Source organism: Labrus bergylta, chromosome 2, assembly GCF_963930695.1.
Source record: "Labrus bergylta chromosome 2, fLabBer1.1, whole genome shotgun sequence".
NCBI classification, from domain to species: Eukaryota; Metazoa; Chordata; class Actinopteri; order Labriformes; family Labridae; genus Labrus; species Labrus bergylta.
In genome coordinates this window covers 11,497,117-11,512,015 of record NC_089196.1, presented here as the reverse complement: position 1 = coordinate 11,512,015, position 14,899 = coordinate 11,497,117, and the positions used below count along the sequence as shown (strand labels likewise).

General features: G+C 41.7%; 1 protein-coding gene across 3 annotated transcripts in view; it reads right to left on the bottom strand.

The window, feature by feature from the left end:
- Nucleotides 1–332: 332 nt before the first annotated feature.
- LOC110001945 (tetratricopeptide repeat protein 28) overlaps nucleotides 333–14,899 on the bottom strand; it is a 165,256-nt gene continuing 150,689 nt past the window's right edge. For 2 of the 3 annotated variants that reach the window (XM_065964689.1, XM_020657530.3), the window contains 13 exons: nucleotides 14,705–14,867; nucleotides 10,244–10,384; nucleotides 7,216–7,360; nucleotides 6,889–7,068; nucleotides 6,271–6,809; nucleotides 5,486–5,733; nucleotides 5,258–5,382; nucleotides 4,936–5,167; nucleotides 4,644–4,720; nucleotides 3,935–3,958; nucleotides 3,014–3,143; nucleotides 2,769–2,876; nucleotides 333–2,674 (listed from right to left, as the gene is read on the bottom strand). In XM_065964689.1, the coding sequence (XP_065820761.1) occupies nucleotides 1,062–2,674; nucleotides 2,769–2,876; nucleotides 3,014–3,143; nucleotides 3,935–3,958; nucleotides 4,644–4,720; nucleotides 4,936–5,167; nucleotides 5,258–5,382; nucleotides 5,486–5,733; nucleotides 6,271–6,809; nucleotides 6,889–7,068; nucleotides 7,216–7,360; nucleotides 10,244–10,384; nucleotides 14,705–14,867 (3,725 nt within the window). In that variant the 3' untranslated portion in view covers nucleotides 333–1,061. The remainder of the gene's footprint in view (nucleotides 2,675–2,768; nucleotides 2,877–3,013; nucleotides 3,144–3,934; nucleotides 3,959–4,643; nucleotides 4,721–4,935; nucleotides 5,168–5,257; nucleotides 5,383–5,485; nucleotides 5,734–6,270; nucleotides 6,810–6,888; nucleotides 7,069–7,215; nucleotides 7,361–10,243; nucleotides 10,385–14,704; nucleotides 14,868–14,899) is intronic. The other variant, XM_065964692.1, reaches the window with a different exon arrangement.

The window sequence follows — 14,899 nt, the reverse complement described above, 5'->3', positions numbered from 1 at the left end:
TAATAATTATATTAAATAAAACCTAATAATAGTAATATTTACAGTCTATGGATAAAACCACACCAGCTATTGAGCTACTGTATGAACAAATAAACATAATTCGTCGGAAAACATTTTAAAGATTAAGTGAAAGTTTAACTATCTGCTGCCTGGTCTGCAGTTTTATTTTCATAGTCCAACAATGACGTGTCCTTACACCTGTTGTCTGCTATTGGGTGCATGTAGTTAGTATACTGTAGTATGGCATGAATAGTGTGTATAGCCTACCAATCCATCTATTAAAATCTGATTTTACTATTCTTTATTCTTATGAAATTTAGGAATACAAGAAATCAAACATGTTTGTTTTTTATTGAAACAGTTTACTGATAAATGACAGATGGTTGTCATGAGAATTTTATGTTTAATCTCAAAAAATCATGGGCTAAAAAGTCATACATGGTACTTAACATTGAATAGCAAGAGAATCCATGCTTCAGAGCAGACACTCAATTCACAAAGAAATCAGGCAAAATGCCCATTTGATTTCGATAAAAAATATTAAATCTTTTTTACCACTCTATCCATCTTTACATGGTACAGGTTTGTTCACTTTTTAATAATATAAAATTGCGTAATACTGATTGTGAAACACTGGAATTAATTTACAAAACATAATAATTATTATAATATTAATAACAATAACAAACAATAATAACAATAACCATTAAATTTAAAAACAAAACAAAAAACAGAATGGAGGAAATCAGTCAGAGCTGTTGCATCTTGGCCCATACAAACAGCACAGATTTGGAGGGAAAATACCAAATGGCATTTACATCTACCTGACACACAGTTACACACAAACACAGTATCAGGTCGTTGAGTATTTCTCATTGCCATTTACAGTGTTATGGGCACAAAGACATGACCCTCTCTAAAGCATTCATGTACCTCTCCAGGATCACAGTCAATGACCAATCAAATCCTTCTTGTTGTCAGTCAAGCTTAAACAGTGCCCTACTCCTCCAGCAAACAGGATAGCAAAAAATGGATTAAAGTAAGGGACCTTTTTTAATGTCTCAGCATTTAGAGGAAGGGAAAAATCTTCCAGGTGACAGGAACTTGTATCCATTGCCGGCAGGTAGTCGGATAGAGCGAGCACCAGGGCTGCTGCTTGTGGAAATAGTAGGTGATGGGGCAACTTTTCTGGGGTTGGAGCAGTGGTGTCCATTTGAAGAGTTCTTGCTGCTCCTGTCTAGTGAATGCAGCCCCAGCTCCCGCAGCTCCAGGCTGTCTTGGGTGTCATTATGGGAGAAATGGCGTGGGGAGAGGTTTAGAAGGCTCAGTACATCCCTGCTGGCAGAAGAAAGGGGTCCAGAAGCGCTGTGGACGGCTTTGACAGGACCTAGATGTTGCTGTTGCTGGGCCGTAGCGTTTGCCCAAAAGGTCTTCAGATTGTGTATAGCTTGGACTTTTTCATCAATAACCCCTCTTCTCAGCCGGTCCAGGTCTGGGGCATCAGCAGATGTAGAGCAGGCTGAGCCCGTAGAGGAGTAAGACAGAGCAGGGGAAGGGGCACTACCAGCTGGAGACTGGTGACCAGAACTGGGAGACACGTTGCTCGGAGAGCGAGAGATGTGGCCGCTGTATGGGGAGCTCGGGTATTTTAATTTGAACTGTGCATGACTGTCCAGGGTGGGTGAAGGATGGCTACCATCTCTTTGAGAAGACTCAGAGACTGCAGGGCTGTTGTAGCCAGAGCTTATCTTCTGCAGTGAAGAGGAACGAGAGGGGGGTTTGGGTCTTGGGGAGGACTGAGCTCGACCACTAGCACTGCTGTTAGGACGGCTAAACGCGCTGGTTTCAGAAGAGCGGAAGGCGCTGCTCCGAGCTGGGGTTCCTCCCACTGTTCCACCTTCTGCCCCGGCTCGCTGAAGACTCCCCACAGCTCGTAGATGGCTCTGAGTCTCTTCCAAAATCTTCTGCGCAAGCTCCTGAGGGTCCAGAGGGACAGTTTTTTCTTCCTGAGACTTGACAGTACTGTCCGTCTCGGTACTGGACTGGTCGGATTCACCTGTATCTGAGCTGCTCACCTTACCCACCTTCTGGAATGGTGAGTTTGAGCTGGGTACCAGGCTGGTTTTGACAGGGGATGTGGGGGTGCTGACGCTGCCCCTTGACGAAACTGATACAGAGTAGCCTCTCCCTGCTCCTGTGCCGGAACCCCCAACAATCCCCCTCCCTCCGCGGTGGTGGCGCTGGCTGTGGCCTGGTGGCAGAGGCAGAGAGTCACAGTGACTTCCAAGAGGCTCGCTGCTGATTATAGAAAAGCCCTCATACTCCTCCTCTTCCCCTCGAGCTCCTGCCACCGCAGCAGCTGCCCCATGGGGAGAGGAGCGACTACGGGGGACATGAGAGTGTTTGTGGATGGAGTAATGTGCTGTGGCCCCGCCGCGCTGCCGATGCCCAAGGAAATCACACTCCGACTTGGAAGCAAAGCTCATGGAGGAGGCTACAGAGCTCAGGCTGTACACAGAGATGGCATCTGATGCCTGACTGTCCAGGCAAGGAGGAGAGAAGGGAAGGCTTGAGTATCCCATAGGCAGAGGGTTGGACACAGACTGAGCTGAAGCTAGAGACTCGAGAGAAGATGAGCTGTCTAGACTCAGACGCTTGGGCAGCTCTGTGGAGTCTGAAGAATGAGAAAAAGAGTAAAGTTAGCAAAAAAATTGAGATTTAAAACAACAGAAATTAAACAAGAAACAAGAACAAATAAATATATTAACCAAACAGCGCCAGCAGAGCCTGGAGAGCAAAGTGCAAGGTGCGGCGGTTGGCTAGTTTGCCTGTCTTCAGCGCCACTTCTTCTTGGCCAACTTCACATAAGTCAAATCCTGCACATAAAAACACATTAAGACAATAGTTTAAACTTCAACATTAGAGAATGTGTCTGTAAGTCCACAGAGATCCATGGAAGCATGACGGGTGGGAAGTTGGAAGGGGACGTTTTCTTAGGTAACATTTGACTCACCAAGGGCAGCTAGAAACTCATGGCACCCTGGCAGTCGCCATAGCTGCACACTTATGGACACCTGAATGGGCAGGAGGGAGAAATCCTGTTCTTTCTCTCCCGTTTGCAGTTGGACAAGCACCTGGTGGAGCTGCAAAAGAAAAGGGGGAGGATGTAAAATGGAAAAGAGATGATGATTAAAAAGGACTACATAAATGAAATAAACAGGTGAATTTACTGGAGATGTGATTCATGGTTAAAATGTATACGGAAGATCAAAAAATTCCTATTCTATCAGGAAATTAAATCCTCTAAATAGTGTAGTTTAAATTAATACTTCCTTTTCAGGTTCTTAAGTTTTCAGATATTATGACAACAAAATCTGTACAAAGACTTTCTGAAGTAGGCTGTAAAGCTGTTTCATAACATGTTTTAGTCAGAACATATCCCAGGATGAAGCAGAGAAAGGGTTGGAGCTTTGTTGGGCTTTACACTGCCCTGCTGAGAGCAGACACGCCTGTTTTGTCGGGATTACTGGGCTTGGAACAGAGACACCTTTGTCAACCTCATGTAACTTTGCACAACGTGTAAACATTTCTCTTCTCCTCACTCAGCTCTCCAGGATAACAAGAGGCTTGCTTTTACATCATAGCTTTATCCCTTCTACCACACAGAAACATTGTTTGACCTATAATGAACCCTGATGTAAATCCTTAAATACTCGAAAACCTTAAGACCTGCACGCAGGAAGGAGCAGTGGAAAAAACAGAGCAAGACAGTGTTTACTACAGTTTGGCTAAATGTAACGAATGAAGGTGCTCAACACAGAAAATAAACAACAAAAGTGATTTATATTCTATCAATGCTTTGGAAAGTTAATCAGGACAGAAAGCAGAGATTGGATTAGTGGGAAGGAGTGCAGGTAAGTGAAGGCACACTCACCATTGCCACCATATTTTTTACAGCCTTCAGATGGCACGTTAAAGGGAAGGGGAGAGAAAATAGGCTTTAATAGCATGCACATAGGCCATTCACAAAGGGCTCAGGTCAACAAGAAGGATAACAGCAAAGACTAACACAAGTATCTAGCACAGTAAAACGTTTTGTGCAATAAGCATACATAGGTTACACTGAGCACGTTTCAGGTTGCGTGCCCTGAGGCCATAAATCACAGTAAGAGGTGTCACCAACTGCTAATCACCAGCTAAGTGGATAGTTTTTCTTTCACTGTAAGCATGTGATATTCACATGTCACACGTAAACACTGCAGTGTAAGATTAATTCTCGGGTGTCACGAGCTTGGGTGCAAAAGAACAGGCCTCAGATTGTAGTTAAGACTTTGCACTTGAAATGAAACTGCTAGTTCTAGCTTAGCTGTACTGATTTTATGCAGATTACTCCAGTTCTTGAGCTGCCGGTGAGTTAGCGTGTATCTACTCTTGGCGTAACTAAGTTATGTCATACCATATCCCTCATATTCTCTTCTCGCAGAAACCTCATGATACTAATTACAAAAAAAGGAATCGCTAAGTAGTTCTTAACACTAAATACAAGCAACTGTATTTGTCAGTTGAGCCATAGACCAATTTGTTTTGTGGTGCATTAGATTTAAAAAATCCAGAATCATTTGTTCCAAGCTGCAGCTGCCTACCCTGTTGATGAGCTGCTCTCCTGCCTCTGAAGCAGTGATGAGTTTGCACAAAGCCTGAAGAGCGGGCGGCGGTAGACCTGAGGGATGGGATGAAAGAAAGTTCTTCAGCATTCATACATCAGGCACGTTTTTATGACATCATATACAGTGAGAAATAAAAGGACCAAGATGGCCTTTTTTGAAAACAATCTTAAAATATTTAGCACAAAATACATTATCACTTATCAGTACAACACAGGAGAGGTTCTCAGTCTTATTAAACAATGATGTGAAGTTTCTTTTAGATGCATACCCAGTAATGACTGTAAAGTGGTGCTGCACTGCTGGAGCCTGTCTCCCGGATCAGCAACGGGAAAGAAGACAGCAGCAGGGATACCAGGGCCTGCGGAGTCGAGACGGAAGCCCACAGCTGTCAGCAGGGCCTGCCAGCCAGGGACGCCCCCCACCTTATTCTCCACACTCTGCTGGGATGTATACATGGAGTTACGCTGGCCATTCTGTATCCTCTGAAGAGACTTCTCCACCTGCAAGGACCAGAGTTGGTTATTTCTAAGGCTTTCTTTGTGACATTCCTTAAGCTGAGTGGTTACTTGTGTTTTTACTCCATGTCTCACCAGGTGGAGTAAAACTCTCAGAGCATCACGTGCTCGTTCTGGATACTGCAGAATCTCTGCCAAGGCTTGGCCAATGAGGGATGAGGGGCTATTAAGTTTGACATCATTGCCAATCAGCATGTATCCTAGACAGACAATTAAGCAATAAGAAGAGGTCAATTTCATTGTCAACTTTTAAAAAAAAAATGGGATTGTAGAATTAAGACATTAGTTAATGACATCTCTAACCTGCCCAGTTGGAGGGGTGTGAGTACTGCTTGCTGCTCTGCACAGTCTTCATAGCATCTGCCAGAGCTGCACTCGCCTTGGTTCCATTAAGCAGGGCAGTGTAGAAGGCATGGACAAAAACTTTGGAGGCTGCGACAGGTACAGGCCACAAGGACACGAGAGCACACTGAGCCCCAGCAGCCAGGAAGGCCCGGGTCAATCCAACAACACCATCTGCTGTCACTTTGCTGCTGGACTCCTGATACGACCTGAAGCCACAATGACACAGACATCAATTGCCATGATATACAAAGTATTAAAGCTTAAAGCTGTTTAAGAAAAAGATATGGACTTTTTAAAATAATCTATGTTTTTCTTTCTATCCAATTTTTCTTTCTTTAACATTTCTGACTTTATAAAATCAGAGAATAGTCAAGCGTATTTCATATATTTGTAATTTTCTTTACCACTTTAATCTGGAGAAATTCAGATTTCTCTCATTTTTTCAGCTCAAAAAAGTACCATGTCATTGTCTTATTAATTACAAAGCTATTTGTTTCTAGTACTGTACTGGATAACTTCAATATCCTTGAATCATCCTTAATCCATGACTAAACAATGACTAACTTTATCCTTGTTTTTGACCTAAGAACAAACTGATTAATACCTTAGAACTTGATTAAATCAAATATTAGGCATGTTTTAAATATTATTTTAGTGGTAATTTCAAATGTACAGATGACCTGGATGACTGAGAACCTGCACAGACATTATTTTATTGGGTTCATTTTAACAATTCGACCTACCCCAGCACTACCAGTTTGACAGGTAACCTCAGGTCCAGAATGTCGGCTGCTGTCAGGAGAAACTCCTGGAGGGGCGGACTGTCACAGATGCTCTCCACATCACTGCTGTCATCCTGCATGTGGAGAGACTCTGGGATGGTGTAACCACTTCCAATGGAGCCCTTCCTACCCCGACCACTGCTGCCTCTCCTCCCCCCTGCACCTCTTCCCACTGTTCCAACATTGGCACTAGCACCACCAGGTACGCTCTCAGGGTTTGGGGTAAGCACCAGTGCTGCCAACTTCCAGGAAATGTGTGTGGCAAAGTGGGCACACTCAGCCTGTGTGAGGGCACTCATCACTCTTTCCTTAGTGGCAGCAGAGCCTGCAAGTGGCTGGCAACCCAGCAGCTCAGCAACCATGAGGGCCTCCTCCTCTGCAGAGGGCATGGGTCCCCACAGCCAGCGGTCCATCACAGGTGAGGGTAGTCGAGGGTTCCCAACCACAGCTGCCATTGAGACACCACCGCAGGGAGCTGGTCCAGGGCGCCGGGAGTGAGCCTGAGAGCATGACAACAAAGGTTACATCATAGGTCTATACAACTTAAGGACTACAGTCAAGTAATATGTTAAGCTCAACCTTTGAATTGGATCCAAGGCCATGAATGGAGGGAACAGCGATGAGGCTGAAGCGCTCATACAGGTATTCATTTGAAGAGCTTCCTTTCAGCAGGGCGAAGGGGATGAGATACAGTTCTCCCTCCAGCACCATCACCAGCTGTCTGTGTCTGCCAACAGGCCCGCTGGAGTGCATCAAGCCCTGTCAGACCACAGGATTAGTATGAAAAAATAAAACAAATACTAAATAACATTCAATCTGTGCCCCTTTATCTCTTATTTGTCTCCCTTCTCTCTACCACCCGACTGCATCAACAGGCAGCCAGTGAGTCATACAGGCAACTCTCACCCCTTCCATAGGTGCGATTAGCAAATCATAAAGTGCCCGCAGTGGAGGCTTTCCGAGGTTGCTGGAGCGACGAGGCAGGGAAGAGTTTCCATCTTTGGCAGGTGACATGGTGTTACTGAACAGGCTGGTCATACTCTGGCAACTCCTGCACAAACACAAAAAACAATAATTCTGTTTTAATTTTGTCAATGATATGTTCATGTTGCAGACCCCTGGTAGCATTTAATAGTTTGTCACATCATGTACAATTAACCATAAACTGTATATATATACAGTTATATGTATATATACAGTATATAAACAGTATACAGTTTATACTACTGCATATCACAGGTCTTTTTTTCTCTTATAGTTTCAAAGGATCTTCCTTCTTCTTGATTATCAGATATCAAAATAAAAAGGCTAAGCTCAAGTCCCCATACATTTCAATATAAATATCAGGTCTTATCTGATACCACTGTACTTAGCTGGTGTACATTAAGATTAACATAAATAACATAACCATAGCTGTTTTTTGTACTCTAATGTCCAAAGAAAGTTTGAAAATAAAACAACTGCTAATGCTGATTAAATTTACAATTAAAAAGAAAGTAAGCTGGGCTATGACTATTACATCTGGAAACCAAATGAGAAACTAAAAGGGAACTCTTGAATCCAACTACCCTTTAAAATCAACTCATCCTGCTGCAGTTAATGAGCTTTCCAGATGTGCTGCAGAATGTGGCTGCAAGCACCATGTCTAACTTGCTGCATAATGTTGCATCAGATATGGCTCTATAAAGATACATACTCAGCCACTGTTGTTTCTGTGAGTTTGTGTAGTAGCAGCACAAAGTAGTGACAAAAGAGACTGATCCAACACTCCATCACAGAGGCCTCATCTCTCTTTTATATCCTCACTGTCAGATCCAAGTCACACTGAGTAAGAGGCAGATAAAAGCAGGACAAACTGAATCTCCATTGTGATGTGCTGTAATCCTTCATTGAAAGCACGAGTATAATAATGACACTAAGAACATTGCCAACATGTAAAGCTCCACTAGATGGCAGTAATGCATTGTGGTAGTCTAGAGCTTTACAGGAACATGTGTTGGAAGTGATCTAATTGGCACCAGCAGCAAAGGAGTTATCGTCCCATTTTTACAGGCACATATTCCAGGTGTAATAAAAATGTGTTTCCATGTGTGGAGATTGTTCATTTTATTTCCTATGATATATATCTGAAGCAAACAGAAAGAAGGCAGCGGCCATGTGTTTTCGGGGCACGTCTCCTGTGTGACAGGAGTGACACCTCCCTGCACAGACAGAGACACATAACATACTGAGAACTGTGCTAATAGTAGCCGTGGGCTTATAAGCCTCCGGTGCTGTAGGCGCACAGGCCTGAGTTTTATAGCCACACTTGTCACTACTCTCCGTCTGTTCCAGCAGCCAGAGTTTCTCCCGGGCAGCAGCCAACAGACATCTATCCTGCCCTTCTGGTAGCCCCCGGCCACTGGCTTCCCTCCAGACTCCCAACACTCTGTCTCTCTCCCAGGCCTTGGCATGAGCCTCCATGGGAAAGCAAACAATCGTTTGTTAGGCTGACAGAAAGAATGAGAGAGTGGGCAAAGGATCAGCCAAGAGAAGGTGAGTGTCAAGTGCAGAGGGAAACAGTGAAAAGAAAAGAATGAAAGCAGTGAGGCTGAAGGTGAAGATTGGATTCAGGGGCTGACAAGTCCAGGCTGCAGTGGAGAGACACATTTTTAAGCGTGCAAAAGATACCTGTTAGCCTTTATGATACATTTTAAAGTGGCCTCATTTTAGCCATGACTTGAACCTATTTTCCAGTTTTATGATGAAAGTATTTTTCCTCACACGCGTGTCTTTCCTGTCTTTTTTCACTGACAACTTCATAGTTATCTCATTATGCTATCAATGTGCATAAAAACGTTTTCAATTACACACAGAGGGGATTAGACACGAGGAGTTGTTCATTATCACCTTCCCATAGTAATCCTTCTGAGCTCCCTGGTGAAGATTAGATCTCTGTGTTAAAATAGGGCAATCGATTATAATACCAAATGAAGACATCACATCCAGAAGCACATCTATTTCATACTTAACATGCAGCTATTTGGATTAAATGTCATTTAATTAGAGCCTACTGAATTTTCTAATTTCTCTTAATTAGGAGAAATTGTGAAAATACTGAAGTCTTCATACTACTAATAGCTTAATTATTAATGTTTTTAAAAGTACGTATATAACATTATCTGATATCAACCCCCAAGATGTATGAATAGAAGTGACAAAGAGGTCGTCTTCATTTTCTCTTGCTTCAGCATTGTGATAGACGATAGGCTCCAAAGCACGAAGAGCTTTATAATTTAGAGTTTTTTAAGGCCCAAAAGAATGAGCGGATTATTACCGGCAGCCCATTAAAAGAGCTTAATGAGCACCGAGACTCAATTAAAGCTGGAATTACCCTCTCATCAAAGACCAGCTCAACTGTGGACGAGGACAGGGAAATATGACCCAGACACACACATATGCACACACATGCACACATTCTATTGGTGTACATTACAAATCAGCTCAATGTAAATGAATACTGTGGGTAGTGGTTTTCAATAATACTCTGAAGGAGCCACTGGCAGACTCACTTAAAAAATACACAGCCATAAATCTACAATCTGCAAACACAAACAGGGCAAACATCTTAAAACCACATCGACGTCTGTGTTTGGAACACACACGCGCACACACACACACAAGGCTCCATCAGAGCAGGCAGCGATAAGGGCTTTAGCAGCTTGGCTCTACTCAGTCTATTTAATAAGAAGGATTCACATGCTGCCTCTGCGCTGGCTAAACAATAGAAAAGACTCCTTTCACACATGAGCCACAATAGCCCTGAATCTCCTTACCCAAGCAGATATTTTTAATCTTTCTGTTTTTTTTGGGGGGGGGGAAGTAGGTTTAAGTAGAGCTTTTGGATGAAGGGCTGAGTGCAGGAATGCCAGGGTGATTTGGCAAAATCTTGTACCTGTTGAACAGGTTGTTTCTGGACACCATTCGCAGGAAGCCTGTTGGATCAGTGACTGAGTTAAGCTTGTTGTTGAGCTCCTCAAATTGTTGGTCCAACAAATCTCCCGCCTCACTCTCTGTCTCGCTGCTTGAACATCCTCTGGAAAAGAGAATGAGAGAGATGGAGTGAGAGACATGAACAGCCTGCTGAGATTTTGGCAAGAAAAAGGCACTTCAGCAAAGAAAGACAATATACAGACTTACATTGTTTCTCAGTGGATTAATCAACTACACACACTCCTGATCTGTCTTAAAAAATACTCACAGTTCCAACCCCCACACACACTTGGCCTAATTTCCCAGGCTTGGTCCAACACCGTGATGATAAGCAGAGTTAAATCCTTTCATTATAATGCTGCTGATGCTGATCCAGTCAGTTGGGAGTCACCCACCCCCAACCCCACAATCTCTAACTTGCCACCACTCCCCCCCATTTCTTCCTCATGCCTAGATCTCTCCTCTTATGCACCCATATCATGTAACTCTTATGTCAGCTTTTTTCTCTAACAATATCTGTGTGTGAACTAGCACCATGGGTTCTCTCATTATCTTGTGCTCCCACCACCAACACCACCACCTTTTATTTTAAAGCCTTGCCTCCATTCACTATGTTGACATTGCTGCCGTTTTCCTCTGACCTCACACTAACGTTGGGCAGCTTAACTTCCGTTTTTAATGTTTATCTTTATTTTGTTAATTTTATAGAAGCAGAATTAGACCAATCACCTTTTCCTAAATGAAAGCCACTGAACAGACCATGTACAGTAGAAATTCATGGGACAAACTGGTCATTTGTCAAGTTTAAACAACATATTTGACAAGTATACAGCCACAATCAAGCTAACATTAGCTAGGAAGTGGCTGAATGCTAACATCACTTTTTTTAATTGTGTTTTTATCTTTAATAGAAAAGTTGTAATTCACTAATGATAATGTTAGCAAGGAAGTGGTTGAACGCTAAGATTATCTTTTATCTTATGTTAGATAAAAGGGTTATCAGATATATTGTGTTCTCACATATTCTACTCATGCCCAGTTTTAGAACAATACTGGTCCTCAGTGAAAGAGGAAATAAACAAGATTTTTATTCTCCTCGGTCCACAAGATCTACTTTTGGGAGCTCCCCCCCATGCTCTGTCCCTTAACTCAGATAAATCGCTCTATAGAATTTTAAGAATAACGGCGATCAAACAGATAACTAAAAACTGGCTTAAACCAACCCCACCACAAATAATTAAATGGAAAGAAACAATTAAGGACGTTAATAACATGGAGAGAATTACACATAGGATAAGGAATATAGGTGACGTCTTTGAGTCACGATGGAAGATGTTAACAGACACAGATTTAATATAGGGGCGAAACGAAGATCAACAAAGAGCGAAGTTTTGCGTATACTTGAGCATTGAACTTAAGCCACAAGCAGATGGTGAAGAACACATAAACAAAAATATAGCTTAAATTCTATTAGAGTAGAACAAACCAAGGCCCACTTTTTTTATTGTTTTGTTTTTTCATTTTTTATTTATTCTTTTTGATAAGTTAATATGCTCTGTTGTTCTTTTGCTCTTTTTTCTATTTTATTCTTTTATTTTTATTTTTTTCCTTCTTTTTTGCTCACTCTTCTCTTCTGTTGTAGAATGAGCTAACAGAAATATTTATCCATGCCTGTATAGATGATGCACTTATATGTAGATCTACGCTCATTCTGACAGTTTGTTATTTTTCTTCAAAACTATCAAATAAAACGTATTAAAAAAAGATATATTGTGTTCTATTAGTTTCATTGCCTGTCAAACTTTATAAAACGTTTAAAAAGTCAAAGGCACTTGAGCCACTGGCACAGTCTATTAGGATATCACAAAACATCACACCAATAATACTTAAATCTACCAAGCATCATATATCACTCTTTGCTGATGACAACCTCTTATTTTTCCCTGATATAAAGAATTCACTTCCACATACACTTAGTATCTTCGAACAGTATAGTTTTGTCTCTAGTTTTAAAATAAACTGGACCAAGTCTGCACTTCTACCTATAAATCAAACTAGTAGAGACAAATGTGCACATTTCAATATACCAGTGGTCTCTCAGTTTAAATACTTAGGAATAAACATATTTCCGTGCCTTAAAAAAACTGTTTATAAGAATTATTCCAGCACTCAGAACATGCTTAAAAGTGATATGGAGAGATGGCATAACTTTCCAATTTTTCTCTCAGGCATAATCTCTTCTGAATGTACTTCCTAGGTTAAATTTCTGTAGTTACATGTTACCCCTAGCACCTTCATCAAAGTATTGGGATAAAGTACACAGCATCATCACAAGATTTTTATGGAAAGGAACCATGGATTAAAATTGAGAGGCACCTGGTAGCTCCAGCTGCGTTGAGAGACATTTTGTTTACTCAGCTCTCAATTAGCAATTGTGAAAACTCCAGGTTTGCAGGTTTGTGTTGTCATCCTCTTCTTTTTTATTTTTTTATTTGCATTGTTATTATGACAATGAAATGGATGTATGAATTACTACCAAATTAATTTATTGGATGATGTACACCTGTAAAGGCTGTCAAAATAAAAAAAATATTTAAAAGGACAATGTGCACTTACATTAAATGTTTGCAATAAACAAAGAGATGGGCGTTTGGGTGTTATTGGCTACCAAATTGGGAGAAAGGGGGATAAAATCTGATACAAATTTATGAAAAAGGTAATGTGGGAACATAGGACCTAATTTTGTAAAGAAATCTTACATAGGCACGCTCCCAATTCTTTTACGAGCTGGTGTTTACCTGTAACTAATTGGTTATCAAAAATGTTTTTTCAACTTGAAATATGACCTGCTACCCCTCCTGTTTGAACAGTTCTTTGTCTTTAAAGATAGGATCAGTGTAGAAGTGATAATGATAATGGTTTCGCATATATCTTACATTTATAGGACTTAGAACCTAGAACACAGCAAGGCAGCATTTTCAGTTTCCCACTCCGTGCATGTTGTTGGAGGAAGATGGCTACAGTGTGAATATGGAAAATTGAGATTCTATCTCCTGTGGTGTCCATACTGAAAGACATGGTGACTGAAGGCATCTTGGATGCAAATTAAAATAAAGGTTGAAACGATGACTTAAAGAAAATATGAAAAAAGTTATTACATATACGGTATCTCTACAGTCACAAATGCTGCTTTCTCATTTCTTTCAAATAAATATGCCCTCCCCATTCTTCCCCATCCCATTTATTTTCTCTCTCTACTCATTTCAGACCGCTGCCTCTCTTTCTTTCCACTCTGGAGAATGAATGGGCTGGTAAGTGGTGCCATATTGTGCCCATCCAGGCGCAGTGTCGTGTGTGCTGCTTCCCATTGGAGTAGCAAATGAGCTGGTAATGGGGCAGGAGGCCCAGACTGCTGGGGTGGTGGAGGATGGCACTGGGTGGACAAGCTGGGCACTATGGATCAAACACCAACTAGAGACAGGAGCTAACATCAAACATTGTGTAGACCCGTGGATGTCAATGGAAGATTTTGGTTTCAATACATCGCCCTCTGGATACACTCCCTGTTGTCTGTTTGGTCTTGAACCACAAGCTTCTGCTTCGACTCAGGTTTTACCCTTGCATCTTAATTCTCTGCCCATTGTTCCTTATACTCTCAGAAACACCTTTCTCTCTTCCTTCCCCTGTCAGGTTCTGTGTTTGTTAGATGAGTTCAACAATCTAGCTCAACAAAGAGCCATTATTCTGTCTCATTTATTCCCACTGGGGAGAGAGTAGAGTACTTTAGGAAGGTAGAGGAGGCCTGTCATCATAGGGTTCAATGGGGCAGACTAACACTATTCTACACACACAGACACACTCTCTGAATGATAAAACAAACTCAGCTACCTTCTGAGATGGAAATGTCAAGCTCTGCTTTAAATGCTAACTTCTTTAATGCGTTGGGAAACATTTTTGGTAATATCTCATGTTTTTTTAAAGCCTCCTATTGATGAAAAGTTAACAAGGGCTTCTCAAAGATCACATGTTAATTGAAGAGTGTGTTTGTACAGGCTTTGCTTTTTCTGTCGATAAGGCTTCTGCGGATCATTTCTTCTTTGTCTGCTTATAGAAATAAATTGTCACTTCTCAAGAAAAATGGAACAGGTTGGATACTACTTTACTACCTATGTAAGTAAAGGTTTATGTGTATTATGTGTATGTGTATGTGAACAGTAATTTATTTAAGAGTCATGTTCATTAGACCAGAAAAACTGCATCCATACATCCTCAGTCACAACAAAGTTATAAAAAAAAAAACATATCTATATACCATCAACTAGCTTGTGTGAACATTATACCTATTTCTTCAAGTACATATTTAATGAGCTAACAAACTGAGCAAATATTTCCCATTTCATTATGAGAGCTGCAAACATCTCACCTGCTGTAATAAGACTCTACACCCAGAGCCTCCCGGGCACTGGCTATGTGCTGCTCCAACGAGGACCCGCTGACCACACCACTGCCGACACCTCCCTCCTGGAACTCTGACCCTCCCTCTGATACGCCCTCGCCAAGGTACACCTCATGAAACTTCAGGATGCCTGCAGAGAAGGGAGCAGAGGCACACATGAGT